This window comes from Neovison vison, chromosome 2, assembly GCF_020171115.1.
Source record: "Neovison vison isolate M4711 chromosome 2, ASM_NN_V1, whole genome shotgun sequence".
Lineage (NCBI taxonomy): Eukaryota > Metazoa > Chordata > Mammalia > Carnivora > Mustelidae > Neogale > Neogale vison.
The window spans coordinates 196,058,763-196,084,399 of NC_058092.1; the positions used below are offsets into that span (position 1 = coordinate 196,058,763).

At 36.1% G+C, this 25,637-nt stretch overlaps 1 protein-coding gene across 9 annotated transcripts in view; it reads left to right on the forward strand.

The window, feature by feature from the left end:
* Nucleotides 1-25,637, forward strand: part of CCSER2 (coiled-coil serine rich protein 2) — a 193,678-nt gene that overhangs the window by 37,749 nt on the left and 130,292 nt on the right. For all 9 annotated transcript variants that reach the window (XM_044239966.1, XM_044239970.1, XM_044239964.1 and 6 more), the window contains 2 exons: nt 8,483-9,932; nt 11,075-11,271. In XM_044239966.1, coding sequence (XP_044095901.1) covers nt 8,522-9,932; nt 11,075-11,271 — 1,608 coding nt within the window. In that variant the 5' untranslated portion in view covers nt 8,483-8,521. The remainder of the gene's footprint in view (nt 1-8,482; nt 9,933-11,074; nt 11,272-25,637) is intronic.

The following is a 25,637-nucleotide window of genomic DNA, read 5'->3' on the forward strand; positions in this document are numbered from 1 at the left end:
AATAAATAAAATCTTAAAAAAAAAATTGAGTTATAAGTTACATGCCAATAAAGTGCATAAATCTTAAATGATGTACCTCTTAGTGAGTTTTTACATAGTGTTCACTGTTACCAACACCTCAGTCAACCCTTTCTCATAGAGGTAATCTCTATGTTAACCTCAGATTGGTAACTTCAGTATCACCTAGGAACTTGTTAGAAATACATGTTTTAAGAATCTATTTTGGGCATACTGACTTGGAAGCTCTGAGGGGGGCAGCAATCTTGTTTTAATAAGCCCTCCCAGGTGATTCTGATACACACCAACATTGGTGAACCATTGCTCTGTCCTAAATGTTGTCATCATAATTAGTCTGTTCTCGATCTTCCCTTTATATAAATGGATCAACTGTACAGTTTTTATGTTCCATTATATTTCCCAGGTGCAGGGATTTTGCCCTGTGTCCCAGGGACCAAAGGGTTTGGTGCCCCTTCCCCAGCAGTTTAAGGCTTTGCTGCATAAAATAGAAGGATGCATAGAAGCTAGTGGGTCTTTGTCCTTGTTGCAGCTTAGCCCTTATCTCCTGTATGCTTGTGCAATTCAGAGTAGGCTCTCTGGTGTATTTTCCTTGGATAGTAGGATGAGGCCCATAGGAAAGAGCTTGCTATTCCAAGCCGACATTTTACTCCACATTCGGCTTTTAAGCATCCATGAAGATGTGAGCTTATTACTCCTTATGATGGTCACTTCTTTCTTTTATGCTCTGCCAAAAGTGAAACTTAAAAAATGTCTTGTTTCAGCCATAAGAAACTCTTAATCTCATGAAACAAACTGAGGGTTGCTGGGGGGTAGAGGGATAGGGATAGGGTGGCTGGGTTATGGACACTGGGGAGGGTATGTGCTATGGTGAGTGCTGTGAAATGTGTAGCCTGATGATTCACAGACCTGTACCTCTGGGATAAATTATACATTATGTATTAATAATGAAAAGAAAATATAACATAAAAAAAAAGTCTTGTCTCTTCTTGGAGGTTCCAATGGAATTTGGTTCATTTGGTTGTCTTTTGATGTTGGCTCTCTGATGGGCTCAAGAAAAGTTAGGATTTTAAAGATTATTGGGTAACAACCAGGTTGTTAGGTAGTAGTAATAGTCATTGCAGCTTTCTGCATCCTAAGTGGAAGTGACATTCTGATCTTTCTATAAATGGAATCATACACTATATGTACTCTTAAATAACTAGCTCATTTGCTTAAAGGATCTTGCTAAATTCATCTGTATTGTTGCATGTAACCAATAGTTAGCTCTTTTTGTAAATTATGATGTATTCTATTAAGTCAAAATTACTACTAAAATTTATTTTTCCATTATATTCTTTCAGCACATCTAAATCTTTTTTTTTTTTCTTTAAAGATTTTATTTATTTATTTGACAGAGAGAGATACAGCAAGAGAGGAAGCACAAGCAGGGGGAACGGGAGTGGGAGAATCCTGCTCCACAGGAAGCCTTATGCGGGGCTGGATCCTAGGACTCCCAGATCATGACCAGAGACAGCACTTAATGACTGAGCCACCCAGGCACCCCTTAGTACATCTAAATCTTAACAAAATGTTTCATTTTGGGGGTATTTATTGAGTGTCTGCCATATACTGAACAAGCTTAGGGTTGGTAATGTATGCTGGTATATCAGACACAGTCTGTGCCATCCTTGAACTTATAGCCTAGCAATGATCCATCTGTTTTAATGTTAGCCCTGTCACCCTTCTGCCTGACCCTTGATTCTCTATAACCCTGTTCTCAATGCCTATTTAATTTAGGAATTTTGCTTGAGCATGTCCTAAATATATCAAAAAGCTAAAGGATTGCATGCTGTGATTTTTTAAAAATACTCGGTGTTTTATAAAATGTCTATGGTTAATTGTTATACCTGTATACTATTTTAAAAGGCAGTGCAACGGGGTGCCTGGTGGCTCAGTGGGTTAAAGCTTCTGCCTTCAGCTCAGGTCATGATCTCAGGGTCCTGGGATCCAGCCCTGCATTGGCTCAGCTCATGATCCCAGCGTTCTGGGATGGAGCCCTGTATCAGGCTCTCTGCTCAGCAGGGAGCCTGCTTCCTCCTCTCTCTCTGCCTGCCTCTCTGTCTACCTGTCAAATAAATAACAAATCTTTAAAAGGCAGTGCAACTACTCAGGTGTTAGGCTTGGCCATTATTCAAGCAGCTTGGCACTTATCATCTTTACTTAACCCAGCACCCTAGTGTCATTTGCATGCCCCACACAGTTATTTAAGTTTATTGGAACTAAATGGTAAAATTTGGAGAGAATTTTTGTGGTTTGGCCAGGGGAGCTTCTGGTTCCTCTTTATCTGCTAGTATTCTCCTGTTCCTTAAACTAAAACTTAAGAAAGTAATATGCCTTGAATCTACATTCAATAACATTATTTAATGTTCCTAAGCCACAAATTAATTTAAAGCCTCACTTTCACAAGTTGCTTTGATCCCAATCTGCCTAACAAGCTGTAGCTGGAGGACAAAAAAGTCAGCTTGTTACAATAATGGGGCTTTGTATTGCGCTTGGTGTGGTCTTTTTAGAACCATAAGCAATCTGCAAGGAATGAAGTACTGTTTTAAACCTTTACTTTTGGCTGAAGGTGTCATTTTTGTTCATTTGATTATTGTAATCAGGCCTTCAAATCGGTTTATGCCACAGATGAAAGCTAGGAGAAACAGGGCAGAAGGGGATTTGGGGGAATAGGTTGAGTAACACAAGGTTAAAAAATTTTTAAATTAAAAAAAATTTTTTTTTTAAATTAAGATATATTTATCTGAATGTGAAAGCACATATTAAGAAGTGACTAGTTAGGGGTATGCAGTCATCAGCATTGCTGTTCAGTTAATTGCTCTGGGTCTCAGTAGTGAATTTATGCCTGTGTAAATCCCCAAAATTCAGGTAGTTCATACCTCCCAAAAAGCTGTTTGAAAAACTAAAAAAAGAATGTGAGTGGGTGGTTCCTCAGATGATAAGGTAATGGATGTGAAAGGAGTTTGAAAAGGTGAAAGCTTCTACTATTGCTCTCAAAACTTCTCATTTAATTATACCTAGGTTCTTAGCAGTCTGTATGCTTCCTTAGCCTTAATTATCCAATTCCTTCCTTCACTCTTGTACTTCTCAGTAAGCCTCTCAGAATATTTCATTCCTGGTGCCTGGGTGGCTCTGTCAGTTAAGCTTCAGTCTCTTGATTTCAGCTAGGGTCATGATCTCTGGATTCTGGGATCTGCTGAGCCCCATGTCTGGCTCTGTGCTCTGTGGGTAGTCTGCTGGAGATTCTCTCCCTCTGCCTCTTACCCTGTCCTACTCCTGCATGTGCTCTTTTTCTCTCTTTCTCTACCTCACTCAAGTAAATCTAAAAAAAAAAAAAAAAAAAAAAAAAAAAGAATATTTCATTCCTTTGTCAGAAAGGCAGTCTGTGTGGATCCTGGAATCAGGTAGACTTGAACCTGAATCCTTTTCAGTACTTTACAAATTTTTGGACAAGTATTTTACCCTTTCCAAATCTCGGTTTATCGATTTAATATGGGAGGACATCCACAATGTTATGAAGATTAAACAAGGAGGGGGTGGTAAGCCTGATACCTAACATGTAAATGCTCAGTAAAGTTTGCTTTTACTTTTCTCTTCCCATCCTATTGTGGATTCCTTTTAAAAGCATGAAACATACAAGCAAAAACCAACCCCCCCCCCAAAACCTTGATTTACTGGATTTATTTACTTATTTATGCGGGGAGGGGAAGTTGGAGATGGAGAATAAGAGTCTCAGGCAGACTCCCCACTGAGCACAGAACCCAATATGGGGCTGGATCCCAGGACAGAGATCATGACCTGAGCCAAAATCAAGTGTTGGAAGCCTAACCAACTGAGCCACCCAGGTGCCCCTGATTTACTCATTTTTTAAAAAAGAATTTATATATAGTTTTGAAAATTCTTTTAAATGTGAAATACCAATACTATAATGTGCCTATATTTCAAAAATCATTTTACAGAAATTAAATCAGAAAATCTCAGACATTTCCAAGCCCTGTGCCAGGTATTATTCTTTGTTCAGCATTAAATTAAAGCTCACTGACAATATTGAAATGTTTCAGAGAGATGGAATCATTACATTTTGTAGCCAGCATGTACTTTTTCAAATTGTTATGACTGCATTCTTTAATCACTTAACAGACTGCATATCAGGGAAAGTTCATCAGAGGTAGCATAAGCTACTAAAATGAGGCGGACTCACAATGTTTGTTTTATTTCATTTCATAGTTATGTAAGCAAATATAAGAGAAATTTTCATGAATATTTAAAGATAATAGGTAGTCAGTCAACTAATGAAGTGACAGTATTCATAATATAAGCAGATATGCAAGCTTTACAGTTGAGCCATCAGATTACTTTAAGACCACAACCCAAGATGATTGATTTTGTTTATTACAGTCATTTTGCATTTAGAAATCAATAAGTACTCTTGAAAGGAAATAGTGCATTCAGGTTCTAATAAATTTTTCTTGTTTTTGTTCTGAGTGGTGGCACCCCAAACACACTTTGTAATAGTAGTGTGTCTTTCTTGTAGGCTTCTCTTGTACCTCTAAGTTATTAATACTTAATATATTCCTGGGAGGTAATATATAGTATTCTCATTTTAGACAGTAAAATAAAGAAATAGAGAAGAGAAAGAATAGAATGTTCTGTCCTTAGACTACTTGTGATAGGCAGGGAAATGTTAAAGCCTCTCTGACTCATAGACTGACTCACCAGAGGACAGAATTTTTAATGTGTGTTATTTAGTGATTTGCAAAATGACCCTTATATCTAATATCGTTATCGGTTTCCTTATGGTTATCCTGAAAGTGTTTATAGTTGTGGAAGTATGTTTTGTGGTAAAGACTGTTATAAAAAATGGGATGGCAGTAATCTCACATGGATACTGCCCCTGTCCCTTTTTCTGGTCATGGCATATATTGCTATTTGATCATGATAATTTATCTTAGAGTCTAGATTTTCTTCAGAATCTTCTTCAACATAATCCTCGAGGAAGCTGCTACCAGTTAATCACAGATACACAAAACAAAGTTGTTTTTCAGTCTTGATTTAGTATTTATTAAATTAACTTGTGCTAAGAGATTATGAATTAACTTAAAAGTTGAGAATCTTTCAAATTCGTGGTCCTGTGACAGGCCACGAAGTATATAACACTTAGCTTATGCTCTTAACAGGTTTATTTTCGAACAGGTCAACTAGACATGCCCACAATATAAGACAGACTCAACTATATTATTGATGTGAAGGGAATAGAGAAAGATGAGAAATCAGTTTTAACTGGAAAGTTTTGTGGGTGTAGAGATTTTGAACTTTGAGGGTGGGGCCTTTAAGGTGGTCTTTACAAGAGTAAAGGCACAGAAGGTAGAAAATACAGAATAGATTTTGGGGAATGTCCAACAGTGTATCTTGGCTTGAATGTATAGTACTGCAAAGAGTGTAGAACCAAATGGAGAAGTTTAATCTCTGTAGTGGATTTGGGGTTTTATTTTGTTATTCCTGGTCCATGCATGGTTTTTTTTTTTTTTTTTTTTTTAAGATTTTATTTATTTATTTGAGAGAGAGAGAGTGTGAGAGAGAGCATGAGCGAGGAGAAGGTCAGAGAGCGAAGCAGACTCCCCATGGAGCTGGGAGCCTGATGTGGGACTCGATCCCGGGACTCCAGGATCACGCCCTGAGCCGAAGGCAGTCGTCCAACCAACTGCGCCACCCAGGCGTCCCCCATGCATGGTTTTTAATCAGTAGAAGGGAAGGATATGATCAGATCTGTGCTATAAGAGTTTAACTGTTGGGCGCCTGGGTGGCTCAGTGGGTTAAGCAGCTGCCTTTGGCCCAGGTCCTGATCTCCGGGTTCTGGGATCAAGCCCTGCATGGGGCTCTCTGCCCAGCAGGGAGCCTGCTTCCTCCTCTCTCTCTGCCTGCCTCTCTGCCTACTTGTGATCTCTCTGTCAACTAAATAAATAAAATCTTTAAAAAATAAGATTAACTGAACATTTAAAAAACAAATATTAGAAGATCAATTTTCTTATTTTCTGGGAATTTTGATAATCATTTTATATAAATACATATTTATCTCTGTAAGCTAATCAGAACAGAGCGGCTTTAAAAGACTTTATAATATAATTTATTAATCCCTCCAGGGCATTTTTCTCCTCAGTATTCATGTTATTTTAGGACTTTTCTCCTTGCCAATTAGTTTGATTTTCCATCTTGGGTTCTTTACTTCCTAATTGATTTCCTTAGCTGATTTAAACTTACCTGTTTTGTTTTTTATCTTTGAATTCTTGTTGTGTTCCTTTGTTCTGCTTGCCATAGTCATAATTTGTTTTTTTCCTTGCTTCTACTCCCTTGTTTATAAGGTTGTGTGGCCATTTCTTTTTATCTTTCTAGGTAGAGACTTGAATAGCTAGACCAAGACTTGTACTTGCCGTTGATAGAACCTGGGTGAATTCCCATTGATACCTTTTTCACCTTAGCTGTGATTTTGTCTCTTTCTTTTACTGCACACCTTCAGGACACCTTTTGAGCAGTTGTATGCTGTTCTGTCTGCTTCTTTGTGGTTGAAGGATATAAGGCGGTGTGGGAAGAACTCTTCTGGTGCTCCAGGCTTTCCTGTCTCCTTAGGTTTTGTTAAATGTATACTGGCCTCACTCTATCCTGTGTAGTATAATTTGAGGGGCTTTAGACCCTCCCCTCAAGTCAGAACAGTGCCTTGTTCTGTGCCAAAGTTGTTTTCCTGGACTTTCCTATAGCATGCCAAACCAGGTATTTCTATCCAAACTAGAGGATGTTTATTAAAACTTTGGAGTTTATCAACTCACCTATTTTCCCCATTTCTGCTTTCAGTCAGTGTCATAATGCTAGGAGCCAAACCTCATTGTTCAGAATCTTTCTCTGTCCACTACTTTTTAAAGTATAGAGGTGCTTAGTTTAAACAATTTTTGTTTGAAGCTGGTGAGTTTTTGGCTAAAAATTATATTCATACACACACATATATATATATCCTTTCTTTTTTATTAGTTATTGGGGATAGGAAGTTCTGTAATTCTGCTTCACTCCAGCAACTTGAATGTCTGTATGATTTCCTAAATACTTACTTTTGACTTAATTAATAACACACATACTGGGACGCCTGGGTGGCTCAGTTGGTAGGACGACTGCCTTCGGCTCAGGGCGTGATCCTGGAGTCCCGGGATCGAGTCCCACATCAGGCTCCCAGCTCCATGGGGAGTCTGCTTCGCTCTCTGACCTTCTCCTCGCTCATGCTCTCTCTCACACTCTCTCTCTCTCAAATAAATAAATAAAATCTTAAAAAAAAAAAAATAACACACATACTTCAGAAACTCTCAATTTTTAAAGTATAGGTATGGCTTTGAATCAGGTTTTGTTTTTTTGTTTTATTTTTTTACTAAAAAAATAACTGACAACATATGATGTTTCAAGATACATAATTTTAAAAACCATCAGTGACCGTAGGGTGTGTATTTTTCTTTTATTCACATTTTGTACTTGTGTATGCTTTTGTAGAATTTTTATATAATCACAATGAGCATATAGTGAGCAGTAAGCATATAGCATATTGTATTTCTATTAATATTAGGATAAGCATTTTAATATTTCTATTTCATCTTTGTGATCTCATCATGTGACCCTGAATATGTCATACTTTATTAAACAGTTAAATAAAGGACAGTAAGTGTTTCAGTTTTATGTTCTTGTCTGTTCATTGAACCTTTTTGTGTTTGTTGTTCTGTGTTACCTTTAAAATAAATTTGAGAGGTTGAGATTAGTGGACTAACCAACTTTATTAAAACCATTATACTTTTCACCATGATCCTACTGTAGTATCTATTTATATTACCAGTTGGAAATTTGTTTGAGATAGTTGCTTAAAATGATACCTGATATCTCTACTGTTAATGTCAGAAAAAAATTTTTGGTGCTATTTTATTTTTTTCCTATACCCTACTGTGATTTTAGTAATGAACTTTTAAAATGTATTCCAGTTTTTATAAGATTACATATACTTTAAAAAATAACAAATAACATTTTCTTATCTTAAAGGAGATAATATTGTCCAAAGTGAAAAAAATAACATGGATTGGAAATTGGAAGATGTGTTTTCTGTAGAAGTATTTCTTTTTTTCAAAATTCAGTCAGAATTGACAGTCTGGTTTTATTAATTTTGGAATTTGTTATCATTATGCATAGCCCAAGTTTAAAAAAGTGTTTATAAAAATGTTCTTTACTTTCTCCTAACATTAATTTATTAATTTAATTCCTGCACTCAATATTTATTAAGAATTTTGTAGGAATCATAATAGGTTTTGGTGCATGTCATTGTCTATGAGTATATATTCTTATATAATAACCCATGTAATTCTGCTTATTTAGGAATGTTTAATGTACTTTTTTGTCTCCTCAGATTCTGTCAGATTTTAAGAACAAATGCATCTTATAGCTCATGGAAGAAAAAACACAAATCAAGACATTTTTGGGTTCCAAACTGCCAAAGTATGGAACAAAATCTGTGAGGAGTACACTGCAGCCAATGTCAAATGGGACACCTGTTAATTTATTGGGAACTTCCAAGAGTAGCAACGTCAAAAGTTACATAAAGAATAATGGCTCTGATTGCCCATCATCCCATTCATTTAATTGGAGAACAGCAACTAAATACCAACTCAGTGCGCAAAGTGTTGAAGACCGTAACAGTACTCAAACGTCACACGATAAAGTAATTGATCCTGAAAAACATGCACCTACTCAAGGAATTTTTGATAAAAATGGGATAAAGGGAGGCTTGAAAAGTATTTCTTTACTCACATCAAAGTTAGCAAAGCCATCCACTATGTTTGTGTCATCTACGGAGGAGTTAAACCAAAAGTCTTTGTCTGGACCATCTAGTTTGGGTAAATTCACCAAAGGCACATTATTAGGAAGGACTTCATATTCTTCAGTCAGTGCTCCAAAATCGCAGTTGAATGGATTGTATGGAAACCGTTCAGCTGGTAGCATACAAAGGCCTAGAGCAAACTCCTGTGCCACAAGAAGCAGTTCTGGAGAAGTCTTAGCACAATCCCTAGACAATATTAAATCTCTTACTTGTGAAAAAATGGTAAGGTCACAAAGTTTTTCACATTCCATTCAGAATTCATTCCTTCCACCTTCATCTATAACCAGATCACATTCCTTCAATAGAGCTGCAGATCTTACAAAGCCTTATCAGAACCAACAGCTACCCATTAGAGTGCCTCTGAGGTCAAGTATGCTAGCAAGAAATTCCCGGCAGTCAGAAGTGCTCAATGGGAATGATCACCTAGGGTATGGATTTAATAGGCCTTATGCTGCTGGTGGAAAGAAGTTGGCTTTACCAAATGGCCCAGGTGTAACTTCCACTTTGGGTTATAGGATGGTTCATCCCTCTCTACTGAAATCTAGCCGACCTCCATTTTCTGGCACTATCACAGTTGATGGTAATAAAAATTCACCTGCTGATCCATGTGTAGAAGAAGATGCTGAACTTATGGCTAAGGATGGAGCTACTAATAAGGACCAAGAACTAATTGAAAACGATAGTTATAGAACAGAAAATGACCAGACCATGAAGCATAATGCTAAAATTAGATACCTGAGTGATGATGTAGATGATATTTCCTTGTCATCTTTGTCATCTTCTGATAAGAATGATTTAAGTGAAGACTTTAGTGATGATTTTATAGATATAGAAGACTCCAACAGAACTAGAATAACTCCAGAGGAAATTTCTCTCAAAGAAGAAAAGCATGAAAATGTACCACCAAAGGATATATTTGATTCCCCCAAGGAAAATGAAAAAAATAAAACTGACGAGTGGATAGATATAAGTGTCTCTGGTAAATATTAATATTCTTAAGTTTGCTTTTTCATAGATAATATAATTGAACTTACACTTGGGATTACCTTTTGATTAATTCCAAGATGCTGTCAATTATTGTGTTGGGATGGATCTAAATAAAATTGAGGTGGGGCAACTTTTATCTTCCTGTGACTTTTGCTCTCAGACTTATTTTTCACTATTTAAAACAATGATAAAAATACTCTTCCCTAATATATCTTACCTTTGTTCTTCTGTGACTTTCATGTAGAGGCCTATTCCTACTGCTTCAGATTTTTTTCTTTTCCCCCTCTTCCCTAAACAGTGGCATGCCATTTTAAACTGTCTCTTCCTTTATAGTAATAGATGCTATGTGTTTAGAGTGAAGGTGTGCCGAAAGGTAAATGAGCTAATAATAATATAGGTTATGTCCAGTCTAATGAGTGTTTTTATCCTAGAAATTTTTCACTTTTTAAAAATAGAGCTTAGATTTCTTGTTTAGCAAACTCAGAGGAACTTTATTTTTTTAACTGAGGAAAGTGAGATTAGTACCTCTTAAATATTTCCTCTTATACTTGGTCATCCTGGTACTAAAATTCTGGAGAAAATATCTCTTTGTGCCCAAGTAGCCTGAAAACAGAGCAAACTGAAGGGATTGGGTGTAGGTATGTGATCTGGTCAAGAGTGTAGGCCATGCCTAGAGATATGCATAAACCCTTGACTGTCTGAGGGTCTTTTAGTTAGAAGTGAATGCCAGAACAAGTGTTTCTCTTATAAGGTGGCAACTGCAAAGTTAAATGATAAACACAGAGAAAGGAGTTTCCTGGCCAGTGTGTAAAAGAAATATCTTAGGAAATATTAAAAGAATGTGAAGCTTTATTTATAATTTATTTATAATTCTAGAAATGTTGCAGAAGTGAAAGATGGCTCAATGAACTTTCTTTATGTGTATTGGGAAACATTTCAGTAGGTTATTTAAGATTTTATCTCTTGATTTTTTTTATTGTTTAGGATTTAGAAAATGCTATAATTACTAGTACTTTTTTGCCAGTTATTTTGCTATATTAAGTTATTAGAGTGAATATTTTCAGAAGCTGAGAAATATATTTCTATGAATTAATAACTTTTTTCCCCTTTTTCTTCTTAAAAAAAAAATTGAAGACAGGAGTGAATGTACAAAACATACTTCTGGGAGCAACTTGATTTCACCAGATACTGATTACAGAGCTGGTTCTTCATTTGAGCTCTCTCCATCTGATAGCTCTGATGGAACATACATGTGGGATGAAGAGGGTTTGGAGCCCATTGGAAATGTCCATCCAGTTGGGAGTTATGAGTCCTCAGAAATGAACAGCATAGTACGTATGAATTTATATATACTTTTGAAACATTTTGTTTACCTTACTATGAAAAGACTTGTAATACTGCTTGGATTTTTTTAAGTTTATAAATAGCTCTCCTAGTTTAAGAAAGAAATTTTGTATCTGTTAAGAGCCTACAAAACATCTGACCTTAATACATAATAAACCATATATTTGTGTCACATGGCATGAGTTAAATACACTCTCATACATTATGTACACGCATATATGGATAGATATACTGTATTGAGGTTAAGGTAGGCTAGTGGTTCTCAAATTTGGGGAGGAACGCAATGTCTGGATGCAATTTTTTTGGTTGTCATATTGAGGGGTGCACTGACAAATAGTGGGAAGATGCCAGGGATGCTTCTTAATGCTCTATAGTAGTATCCACAGCAAAGGATTACCCAGCCAAAGATGTCAGTAGTGCCACTTTTGAAAAATCCAGGGCTAAGCTATGCTGAAGTTAACGTTTAAGTGCCAACTCAGTGGCTTAACACAATAAAAGCTTATTTTTTACTCTTCCAAACTCTGTTGTGGGTCTGGAAGACTCTGTGGAGCAACTTCAGTGTTCTAAGCTGCTTTCCTCTCACCATCTTCACCATCACCAAAAGAAGGTGGCTTCACCATTACCTTTTGAGGTCCCATCAAAAGGTCACTGTTGTAGAGGAAGAATGTTTGCAATTACTTGCTGGGGCCTGCAGGTGGTACATTGTATTTTTACTCACAACCTATTGACTGTAATTTAAGATTAGTAGTAACTGGGCAAGAAGTGTAATTTTCCTGTGTACCTGGAAGGCAAAGGAACCAGATGTGGGTGAGCCCTAGGAGATCTACCATACATTATTATGTGCATATTTTAAGAGACATTGCAGTAATGTGGCTAATATGCTCTATGAGTAAAGTGTAGTTGGTATGTTTGAAGTGACTCATTGTAATTACTCAGAATATAAAATAAAATATGATTTTCCAGTAACTGTATGGAAAATTGGTAGTCTTCGTGGATATACTAAAGTCCAAGTAGGTTTTAGGCAATGTAATTTTCTGTACTCTCATAAATCTGTGACTTAGAAAAACTAAGCATTATTACCAGAGAATTGTTAAATTGCACAGACATAGAGAGTACACATATTTAATTTAGGGAGAGTATCTCTATCTCATTAGAGAAAAGTTTAGAGACAATTACAGGATGTGCTTTCTTACTAGGACTTTTTAAAGCAAGTGTGATCAAAATGGGAATGAACATTGTGTCCAGCAGATGGCAGTAATAATCCACTTAGTACCTGACATTTTTCAGTTCACTGTTCCTATAAACTTAATGATTCCTTTAAAAGAGTTCAGAATGCACCTAGATCTTAAGATCTCAGAGCTTCTGATATAAGAGGAAAACAGTCTGAGAAAGGATGGAGAATTGATGGCAGATGTTGAAAAAAGTGTTAAGATCTCCTACTGTAATAGAGGATTATTTTTTCTTTTCCCCCTAAAATTCTACCAGTTTTTTGCTTCTTGTATTTTGAGGGTATTTTGTTAGGTGTGTACCTGTTTAGAATTGTTTTTTTGCTGAAATTGGACTTAAGTCATAATTTAGTGATCTCTATTTCTCATTACCCTTTTTCTCTTAAGGCCTTTTTTTTCAGATGTTAGTATATTTTATCAATTTTATTTCTGTATGTTCCAACTTTTTACTATGAACTTTTTGATACATAGCAAATAGGTTATAACTTTTTTAAAATTATAATTTCTCTGTCTTCTAACCAGTGAGTTTAGTCCTTTTATGTTTGCATTTACTGATATACTTGGACAACATTCTCCCATCTTAACTATTTTTAATTGCCTTTTTTTTTTTTTTTGCCTAGAATAGTTTAAATAAATATTTAAAACTTAATCCAAAAAGAACTTTAACATATTCTCATTTTTCTTGGCCTCCCTATCCCTCTCACCAAAGCCCATGTCTGTCCCATCCCCTCATTCCCCCCACCCGCCTCACCTCCAGTTCCCCAACCACCATCATGGTTGTTCTCTGCAACAGTGCTCCTTCCAGCCCAGGTGGGGAGAGCTTCAAGATAAGGAGCTTTCATTAAGAATGTGAATCAACTGTGTTATTACAACAGTTTAGTTCAACCCACTCTTTAGTTTAGTTGATACTATTTTCACAATAAAACTTTCTTTTTGAAAAAAACAGTGTGTTGATATGCATTGTGGTGGAAGCTCCTTATCTTGTCTTGAACCCCAACAGTTTGTAGACTGACTACTTTGCATAGCAATTATCTAGAATCTAGGTTATTATTATTATTTTTTGGTTTAAATACAAATAGTGTTTTGTTGAGGTGTAATTCACATTAAATAAAATGCATAAATATTTGTCATGCAGCACAGAGAATTTTGAATGTTTGTATATAATGTCACACCACATTGTGATAAAGAATATTTCTGTCATCCCAGAATGTTTCCTGTGCTTTTCAGTCATTCTCTCAACCCGACCCCCAGAGGTGCCCCTGCTTTGATATATATCACCATAGATTAGTTTTGCCTATACTTCGTATAAGTAGAATTATAAACATGCCTATTTTATGTCTGACTTCTTTTATGCAACATTTTATACTTTTTATAGTTTGTTTCTTATTTTATAATATTTCTTTGTGTGAAGGTAGTACAACTTACTTTATCTTGCTATTGATTGACATTCAGGTTGTTTCTTGTTTCTAGCAACTGCTACTATTGGAAAGATTTTGTTGCATATTTTTGGGTAAACATTTATGCATTTCTGTTGGTGAAATATGTAGGAGAAGCACCACTGAACTATTGGGTATTTATGTATATGGCTTCAGATGCTGTTAGTTTTCCAAAGTTGTTGTACCAGTTTACAGTCCCACTGGTAGAAAATGAGCATTCTAGAAATTCCATTTTCTTTTGGTGCTGTCTGTCTTTTTGCATTTTTGCTATTCTGGTGGGGGTAGAGTATTTCACTGAGATTTTTGTCTTGTGTTTTTTAATAACTGTTTGTTGAGCACCTTCACATATGTTTATTTGCCGTTAGCATATCGTCGTTTGTGACATGTCTTTTATTAAACTGTATGTATTTTTTTCTTTTTGGTTTGTAAAAACTCCTTCATATATTTTGGATGTAATTTTTTTTACACATATACATACACACTTATATATGTGTATATGTATATAATTAATATATATGGGTTCCTTTTTAAATCTTTTTTTTTTTTTTTTTAGATTTTATTTATTTATTTGACAGACAGAGATCACAAGTAGGCAGAGAGGCAGGCAGAGAGAGAGAGGAGGAAGCAGGCTCCCTGCTGAGCAGAGAGCCTGATGCGGGGCTGGATCCCAGGACCCTGGGATCATGACCTGAGCCGAAGGCAGAGGCTTTAACCCACGGAGCCACCCACGTGCCCCCCCCTTTAAATCTCTTAATAGTGTCTTTTGTTGAATTGAAATTAACAATTTCAGTATAGTGTAGTTTACATTTTTTTCCTTTGTTGTTAGCACTGTTTCAAACTGCAAAATTTTTGTTTACCCTGAATCCTAAAGATATTTTTCAATGTTTTCTTCTAAGAGTTTTTTTAGCCTTTTACATTTATATCTATGAGACATCTGGAAATTATTTTTGTGCATGTTACGAGGAGAAGTCAAGGTTATTTTGGTTTCTTTTTTTGAAAAGTTTTTGTTCCCTACTCTGCTGCAGAGTTACCTTTGTCATATCAGTGATTGTATCAATATATTTCTTGGGGCGCCTGGGTGGCTCAGTGGGTTAAGCCTCTGCCTTTGGCTCAGGTCATGATCCCAGGGTCCTGGGATCGAGCCCCGCATCGGGCTCTCTGCTCTGTGGAGAGCCTCCTTCCTCCTCTCTCTCTCTCTCTCTCTCTGCCTGCCTCTCTGCCTACTTGCGATCTCTCTGTCAAATAAATAAATAAAATCTTTTAAAAAAAATATTTTTTTCTTGACTCTGTTTTAGTTCATTGGTCTCCTCTTTTATCCTTGTGTCAGTGCTATGCTGTTTGTATTTCTGTAGCTTTAGGTACTAACATCTGGTAATCTAAGTCTTAATAGCTTTTTCTTTTCCAGGTTTCCCCTAGCTCACCTTTTGCAATCTCTTTAATTTTTAGAATGAACACATCAATTTCTACAAAGAAACTTCAGGGATTTTGAATGACATTGCATTAACTTTGTAAATAAGTTTGGAAAGAATTGACATGTTTAATATAGTGAATCTTTCAATTCATAAATATGGTGTATTCTTCCTTTTTTTTTTTTTTTAAAGATGATTTATTTGACAGAGAGAGAGAGAGAGATATCACAAGTAGGCAGAGAGAGAGGGGGAAGCAGGCTCCTTGCTGAGCAGAGAGCCCTGTGCGGGGCTCAATCCCAGGATCCTGAGATCATGACCTGAGCTGAAGGCAGAGGCTTAACCCACTGAGCCAACCAGGCGTCCCTATTCTTCCATTTACTAGGGACTTCAGAAATATTTCTTGCTGATGCATTCTATAAAAATTTGTACATATATGCTTTATTTATTATTTTTTTTTAAAGATTTTATTTATTTATTTGACAGAGAACACAAGTAGGCAGAGAGGCAGGCAGTGAAAGAGAGAGAGAGAAGCAGGCTCTGCACCGAGCAGAGAGCCCGATGCGGGGCTCGATCCCAGGACCCTGGGATCATGACCTGGGCTGAAGGCAGAGGCTTTAACCCGCTGAGCCACCCAGGCGCCCCATATATGCTTTATTTTTAAGTAATTGATTTCATTGTTATAAATGGTACAATTAAAATTTTACTTTCTTAGTTTTTGTTATATGTACAGATATATTTGATTTTTGTATTTTGAGCTGTGACCTTATTCACTTATTAGTTTTAATAATTTGCCTGGAATTTCTACATATATTATGAAGTCATACCATTTGCACAGTCTCCATCTCCCCATTCTCTCTTTTATTGGACGTGTTAGGACCTCCAACGTAATGTTGACTCGAAATGGTGAGATAATTTCAGCAAAGTTTTAATAGTCCACCATTAATATTTCTTTTTGTGTGTGGTGGGGGTGGTTATAGGTATCTTTCATCAGATTAAGTGAGTTTCTTTCTGTTTCATTTGCTTGATTCTTTGTGTGTGTGTGTGTGTGAGTAGATGTTAATTTTTCTCTACATTTATTAAAGTCATCAAAAATTTTTTTCCTGTTATATGTTATCTGTTAGTGTGGTAGATTGTATTTCTTGATTTTCAAATGTTAAATCATCTTTTGTTCTTGAAATAAATTCACTTGGTTTTGATGTGTTATTCTTTTAAATGTTGTTGGACTTGATATCCTAATAGTTTATTTAGATTTGTTGCATTTATGTTCATGAGTAGGATGGTTCGCTCTTCTCTTTTCTTTTTTTCTCTTTTCTTTTCACATTTGGTATCAGGGTTGTGCTGGTTTCATAAATGAGCTGAGAAGTATTCCCTGTTTTTTTTGCCCTTTCAAGGAATTTCTGGACAATTGATGTTCCTTTTTCTTAAATGTCTACAAAATTCACCAAATGAAAACTTTAGAATCTGGAGTTTCCTTTGTGAGAGGTTTTTAATGACAGATATAACGTTTTAAGTAGATATGGCCATTAAGATGCATAGGTATTTTTTTGTGTGTGTTGCTTTTTGAGAATTTGTCCATTTCATCTAGTTATTGTTTGTTGGTGAAAGTTGTTCAGGTGGTGCCTGGGTGGCTTAGTTGGTTAAGTGTCTGACTCTTGATTTCAGCTCAGGTTATGATTTCAGGGTCACGATATCGAGGCCCATGTTGGGCTTTGTGCTGGGTGTGGAGTCAGCCTAAGATTCTGCCTCTTCCTTTCCCTCTGCCCTCCACCCTCCTACCCCATGCATACACATGCTGTCTCTCTTTAAAAAAAAAAAAAATGTTATTCAGGGTTACCGTTTATTTTTTTAAAAAATATTTTATTTATTTATTTGGGAGAAAGACAGAGGTAGTGATAGAGAGCATGAGCAGGGAGGAGAGAGAGAAGCAGGCCTTCTGCTGAGCAGGGAGTTTAATGTGGGCCCGGATCCCAGGACCCCAGGATCATAACCTGAGCCGAAGGCAGATGCCTACCAACTGAGCCACCCAGGTGCCCCCGGATTATCTTATCTTTTAACATCTTTGTGGTATTGTAGTGATGTGTACTGAGCTCTTGTATAGTCCTGGCGTTAAGTATTGTATATGTACGGCCTTATTTAATGTTTATGGCAACCCCATGAGATAGTCAGAAATGATACACAAAATACTCAGTACTGGTATCACATGGCTGTTATACTATTAAGGCATGTCCTTCCTAATACCAGCTCCAGAGGTAGGCACTATAATTATCTCCATCTTACAAAAAAAGAAATAAATATAGAGAATCCAAAGATACACAGCTAGTACATGACAGAATGGGAGTTTTAATTTAGCTTGTTCCAGAGCCCTGGCTCTTACTCACTGTACTATACTGCTCTTAATATGCAAAATACCTGTATGGTCCTAGGATAGGAAAGGATGTCTTAATACAAACACACACTAAAAACCATAAAGAAAAAAATTACTAAGTTTAATTACATCAAGGGCATTTGGGTGGCTTAGTCAGTTAAGCACTGCCTTCAGCAAAGGTCATGATCCAAGGGTCTTGGGATCGAGTCCCACATTGGGCTCCCTGCTCAGTGGGGAGCCTGCTTCTTCCCCTCCCTCTACCTCTGCCCCTTTCCCTGCTCATTCTCTCTCTCTAAGAGTTAAATAAAATCTTTAAAAAATTAATTACATCAACATTTAAAAGTAAACACAGAGAATAATAAACACGGTTAAAAGCCACTAAGAGTTTATTTGTGACACATTTAACAAGAATTAAAATCAGACCACATAATAAACTTTCCTTATCAATAAGGAGAAGGCAAAACAATACAACAGATAGAAGATAATAAAATAATAAATTGCTAATGTGTACTGAGACATACAATTTCACACTCACTAGACTGGCTGAAATTTTAGTCAGATAATAGCAAGTGGGGTGAATATGATGAACAATAGAAATCTTTCTTCACTACTGAGAAGAATAAATTGCTAAATCATTTTCTTGAAGATATTTGGCAGCATCTAGTAAAGTTGAAGATCCAATATGCTCTGATCCAGTAATGTTATTCTTGATTTATATCCTAAAGAAACCCTAACATTTATGATCAGAGACATGAGAAAGAATGTTCGTTGCTGCACTATTTCATCATCATCATCATTATTATTATTGGAATAATAATAACTCAAATGTCCATTCGTGGGGAAACAAAAAAAATAACATTTAAGTGATGTTATACAGTATATTATATATATTATACGGCAGTAAGAATGAATGAACTTACACTTGTAGTACACATGTACCACAAAAATATAAAACTAGGGTGCCTGGGTGGCTCAGTGGGTTAAGCCACTGCTTTCGGCTCAGGTCATGATCTCAGGGTCCTGGGATCGAGCCCCGCATCGGGCTCTCTGCTCAGTGGAGAGCCTGTTTCCCCCTCTCTCTGCCTGCCTCTCTGCCTGCTTGTGATCTCTGTCTTTCAAGTAAATAAATAAAATCTTAAAAAAAAAGAAACTAAAAAAAAGTTGCAGAACATTATGTATCACTTATATAAGTTGTAAAAATACGTATAAACAATAGTACTTACTGTTCACAAATACATAAATGTATTAAAGGGAAAGAAAGCCATTCCTCCAAGAGCCCTGGTTCTTTTCAATGGAAAATGCTACTTTTGTAGTCAAATTCTGGAGGCTGCGTGTACACACTGTTGTTGAAAAGTTGCTGCTCCCAGGCATCATCAGTGGACTGAACTAGGGAATATACTGTGTGTATCTGTGTGTGTGTGTGTGTGTTTATATACATATACATTTACATCAATACTTGTTTCTATTTTATCTATATATATTGAAAACAATGGGTTCATACTATTACCTCCAATTCCAATCCAATGCCACTGGATTCATTCTAGTTTTCTCCTTCTTGTATTTTTAACCTCCCTTCTCTGATGGTGATAAACCTTGCTTCTGTTGTCCTTTCTTGATATATCTTCCTCTATTTAACTTGATATATCTTGATATATCTCCCTCTATTTAACTGATATCTGTTCTTTTCCACCACTTCCTCTTTCCCATTTTTGTCTTTCTCATCCTATTTGGGCTCTGAAATCCCTACAGTGGGTTACCAGCATGCTTGGATTATGTCTCTATCCTATTTGGGCTCTGACTTACCATATCGGGCCATCCCCCACATATATTCTACTTAAATTCTCATATCTCGTACAAGGCCAACCTCCTGCCTCAGATGCTCCCTCTTCACCCTCATCATTACCCCGATGTGCTCAAGCCCTGAAAAACTAGACCAACCTGGGCATGGAAGTTCTTATCACATTACTTGAGTTCTGATTTCCTATGTTCACTGCCCCTCTGTATGTATGTCTTCCTTAGCTTGCTCAGTTTCTGACTCCTCATGCCTCACTCCTTCACCCACAATCCTACTTGCCAATTTGAAAGAATATTTATGAAGATGCTCTTGGACATCTTAATCTTAATAATATAGGTACAGTATAAACATTCCCAGACTGGTACATATATCTGTTTTATTGCCAAAGCAAATGATTAAAAAATTCATAAAAATCATGAAAAATGCTTCTATATGTAGTAAATTTTATAGAATCTGCATTTTATGTGATTTATGTATTTATGTGATTTATATTTCACGTGGTTAATATGGAAACTTAGGTCTAGAAGTGTCCAGACAGCTAAAAAGTTTTATTTTTCAAACACTGGTTAAATTCAAAGTTTGATGTGATTTTTAGGAAATGTGAATTAGCTTTATCATAATGGTCAGTGAAACTAATTATGATTAATGAGGAAAGTGCACAGTGTCTTATGTTGGAAGGATTTGTGAGAACCTGGGATTGGCTCAACCATAAAGATTTAAGAGGCATCTACTGCAAAACGACTGGAAAGAGAAAAAATAGTATTTATTTGGAAAAAAATATAGCAATGTAATACTATCTTTGTTGTGTGTTTGTAGCAATAAAAAACTATGTAACTGTTATTAGAAAATCTCATTAAGGATGCTAGGCATTCTGATTTTTATTGTTGTTTTTGTAATCAGATTCAGACTTTAATTAAAAACACAATTATAAATCATAGGTATATTAATTTTTCTTATTGCTGTGACAAATGACCAAAAATCTTAATAGCTTAAAACAACACAAACTTATCTTACTGTTTTGGGACCCAAGCCCTCACTAGACTTAAAAATAAGGGTGGGTAAGTCTTTCCTTTTGAAAGTTCTAGAGGAGAGCCTCTTTCTTTGGCTTTCTAGTCAGCTGGATAATCCAGTATACTGCCCTATTTTGTGGTCTCTTCATTAGCAATCTTTTTTTTTTTTTTAAGATTTATTTATTGGACAGACATCACAAGTAGGCAGAGAGGCAGGCAGAGAGAGAGAGGAGGAAGCAGGCTCCCTGCTGAGCAGAGAGCCTGATGCGGGGCTGGATCCCAGGACACTGGGATCATGACCTGAGCCATCCAGGCGTCCCATCACGTTAGCAATCTTAATTCATTCGTAACCTTAATTCTTCTTTGCCATGTAACCTAACATATTCACAGGTTCCAGCGATTAAGGTATGGACATCTTTGAGGTGACCATTGTTCTGCCTAGTATAACTAGAGACATAGAGTTTTTTAAAATAATACGATTATTCATTTAAAGAAATTCTTTTGAGGTTGACAAATTTAGCTCTAGTACTAAAAATAAAATAGTAAATTTTAAATACAGTTTAACCAAACTCATTTTTTTCAATTTAAGTTATTCTAAACTGATGACATAGTTATTGAAGTGGCCTTCATGAAGGTTTGTCATCGCTGTAGCTAATCATAGGTTTTATTATCTGGAGATATTTGAATATTTTTACTCTTAAATTTGATATCTTCCAATAACTGGAAATAACTTACAGCAGCTTGTGTGTATGTGTGTGTATTTTCTATAAATTGGCATGGACTTTAAAGATGACTGATTTCTAAGAAAAGCAACTAAAGGGATGATGGAATAATTGGTCTGTTAAAATTTAGATATTTTTAATTCAATTTTTAAGAAAAATTATTTATAGACACTGACTTGAAAATAGTGTCCAGTATTATAAAGTGTAACACTAATTAGCAGTGTTGATTACAAAGTATAATGTCTTTATTTACTAACAGTGCACATGATAAGTATATTTGTTTGATATTATCGATTGCCTTACATCAATAGCTGCCTAAAATAACTACAGATCTGGATTTCTTCTGACTGAGGTAAAAGGATTTTTTGTTATATGTTCATTTTTGTCTTGTCCCTATGGACTGTTTTCACTGCTTTGATTATTTTAATCATCCTACATTTCTGTTGTGTTTCTGTTGAGATGTATCTGTTCAGCATGCTAGGTTTGCTTTGCTATGAACTATAATTTTTTTTTTTAAAGATTTATTTATTTATTTATTTGACAGAGAGAGATCACAAGTAGGCAGAGAGGCAGGCAGAGAGAGAGAGAGGAGGAAGCAGGCTCCCTGCTGAGCAGAGAGCGCGATGTGGGACTCGATCCCAGGACCCTGAGATCATGACCTGAGCCGAAGGCAGCGGCTTAACCCACTGAGCCACCCAGGTGCCCCTATAATTTTAAATTAAAGGAGGATGGCGTTACTTTGTAACTCCCAGCTTTTGTTTTTTTGGACATTGGACCTATATATACTTTGGAAATTTATACATTTACTCCGAATTTCCATTTTAGATCTATTGGTCATACCTATCTCAGTGGAGATTGTATATTACCCTTTCCCACCCTTCACTATTCAGTTTTATGAGATTTTTCATTTGTTTCCATTCACCCACTTGGCAATGTGCTCTGTAGAGTCTTTCATATATAGAAAAATTAGGCACTGTAGAATTGACATAGAGGTCATTTACTCTTACTCATTCATTTTATAGATAAGGATACTGAAGTGTAGAAAAGTTAAGTCACATTTTCACTTAAGAGACACAGAGGAATTAAAATTTGGAATAAACTGGCTCCCAGTTTGCTTTTTGTCTCTACTGTACGATGTGGCACCATAAATTTATACTGGGTTTCTTCTTTAAGGTAAAGAAGGTGATGTTTACTGTTGTATTCTGTTTTCTCCATGTTATTAAATGTCTGCCTTTTGTAAAATTGTACCTTTTCAGTCTTACTGGAGAATACCTTTTTTGAAAATCAAAACATACAGATTAATTGCTTTTCCTCTTGTCTCTGCACCAAACTGTAGTAGACTAGAAGAATGAAAAGGGGAAGGCTAATCTATGGATCATTCATTTCTTTAGGATGTGTTTTAAATTTCCACTGTATGCTCTGTACTCTAGTTACTAAGAAATACATATGAATAAAGAGACAGTTGCTGCCTCAACAGAAACTTATGATCCAGATTAAGAGAGGAGATATACTTAATTCTGACCATTAAGGGAAGATTCCATGTGTGCTTTTAATTAATACATGTTAACCCATTCTGAGTTCGAAGTTTGGGGCAAAGTTTGAATTGCATCTCAATAAAAGCTTCTTTATGAGTTTATAATGAAATAGCAGTTTTATTTTTTTACATTTGTTTAACTTCTGCCTCCTTTTTCTTTGGGATATATTAATAGGGGCCAGCAAAGCTATAGCTGCAGGCTGCTAACCTGTTTTTGTAAATAAAGTTTTATTGTAGTATAACCATGCCTTTTCATTTATATATAGTCTGTGGCTGCTTTCATGCTGCTATGGAAGGATTGAATAGTTGTATCAGAGACCATACGATTTGGTCTTTTTAAAGAATTGTATTTATTTATTTATGGGGGGGGGAGGACAAGCAGACTCCATGCGGAGAAGGGTGGAGCCCAATATGGGGCATGATCCCAGGACCCTGAGATCATGACCAGAGTTGAAGTCAAGAGTCAGGTGCTTACTTGACTAAGCTGCCAAGTGCCCCTACTATTTGGTCTTTTAGAAAAGTTCATTGACTCCTGCATTAGAACACTACAGATAGTTTAAAGGTTCAGAAATTAATTTTTCAAACTCAGTATAAATCTGTGTAAGCTCTTTTGTTGTTATTTCTAGCACCATTCTTTATCTGGCCTTCAGTGGAAGTCATCTGTCAATCCATTCAACATATTTAAGTGACTGTTTTGTGCAGGATGTTGACGATACATTGATTAGGCAGCTATACCTTTCATTTTAGTGGTGCTTGTGTCCTAATGAGGCAGATGTAGTTGAACTATTTAGCTAACTTAGTAACTATCTTCTCTTAATAAGTGGGGAAAGTTCTACAGAGGAGAACTACAAAGTATGAAAGTATGTTATTGGAAAACCTGGTCTAGTGTGGGTGTCAGGTAAGGCATTTTTTGGAAATGATATTTAAGCTAAGTTGCCCTAGGGTTAAAAGGGCATTTGTAGTTGCAAGGATGTTACCTGTTTTAGTAAACAGCATATGAGAAAGCCTTGAGGCAGGATAGGATTATGCAATATTTGAGGAACTAGGAGAAGGCTACTTACTATAGCTTGAGTACTGACACAGAAGGGAGGAGAGGCAAGAGAGGAGGTTATAAGTACAGAGCTCTTACAGAGGTCAAAGGATTTGGGTCTTTGTCCTAAAAACTGATGGGGAACTGATGGAGGGTTTTAAGCTTGAAAGGGACATAATTTGATTTTCATTTAAAAAATGCTTTGTATGGGGGCGCCTGGGTGGCTCAGTGGGTTAAGCCGCTGCCTTCGGCTCAGGTCATGATCTCAGGGTCCTGGGATCGAGTCCCGCATCGGGCTCTCTGCTCAGCAGGGAGTCTGCTTCCCTCTCTCTCTCTCTGCTTGCCTCTCTGTCTACTTGTGATTTCTCTCTGTCAAATAAATAAATAAAATCTTTAAAAAAAATGCTTTGTATGAAAATTGAATTAGAAGGGAGTTAGACAAGATGCTGGAAGCTACTGTCCCTGAAGAAGGTTAGTAGTGGCTTGGGCTAAAGAGGCACTACTTGGGCTAAAGTGGCAAAGTGGAGACCTAGAGGGGTGGGTGATTTTGAAAACAGGTTTAGTGGGTACAGTTGGCAAAATTGAATTATTTGTTAACTGCAGGGGAGAAAAGTGTTACTCCTGACTTTAGAAGTACTAATATTGTTGGTTCTATTCATTCTGCCAAAATTGTCCTAAATTGTTGGTTTGACTTGTTATTTTTCTATTGATTTCCCAATTACTTGTAATGTCTAATCTAAACTCCTTTGACTGGTTCTTTGTGGGTTGTTGTCATCTTATGCTGGTTTGTCTGGTTGCTTTTAGTCTCCTATTATGTAGAATATACTGGAATAGACTTGATGTTTCATGATTTCTCTTATCACTCTTAGGCTTCTGGCAGTAAGTAAGGGGTTAATATATACTTGTTGAAATGTGTGCTGTGATGACATGCCACTTAATTTGAGATAAATAAAAAAACTTAAAGGTACGGTTTAATACTATCCAGTATTTTTCCATTCATATTGTGACATAACCTATTTACAGAGTAAGTTTCTAAGGTACCACGTGTCATAATAGCAAGGTACAAGTAACTAAAAATGTGACATTGGCATGGATGTCATAGTGGAGGGACTGCTTACAGAAAGTTGAGACCGTCTTAATATAGGTAAATGAAAATTTCAAACTGATACTGATACTTTCAGCTATGCTGTGATATAGAATACAGAACTTGAACACATAGAAGGTTTTAATGCAACTCGGGTTTTGTTTTTGTTCTTGTTTTTAAGATAAGGGGACAAAATGAGATGAGGAAACTAATTTTTTAAAAAATTTATATATTTTTTTGCCTAACTAGTAAATCTTCCATTTGCATACAATTATTATAGTAGGTTCTTTTTTGACTATTAATGTAAATTTTATATTTGAAAACAAGTTTAAATTTATAAAATATAGTTGTGGTGACCCTTTAAATTCAATATTTTCTTCACTGTGTATCTTATAGGTTGCTTATTACAATCTGAAGTTTAATTTAGTAATTATGTATGGAGCTTCTACTATGTTGCAGACATACTGTTGAGTGCTAAAGATACTGATGTGGATAAGGCTGTCTTTGTCCTTAATGAATACAAAGTCTAGTATGATTGGCAGATTATAAATGATCATACTTTAATTTTATAAGTGATATGCATGCTATGATTAGTATGCATGTGGTCTCAATAATGCAGAAGGGAAGGTTAACTCTGTGTGTGTGTGTGTGTGTGTGTATAAGGATTTGAAGAGGAAGTGATGTCTGAGTTGAGTTTCAAAGAATGAATACAAAGTTAACCAATTGGCCAAGGAAAAAGAGA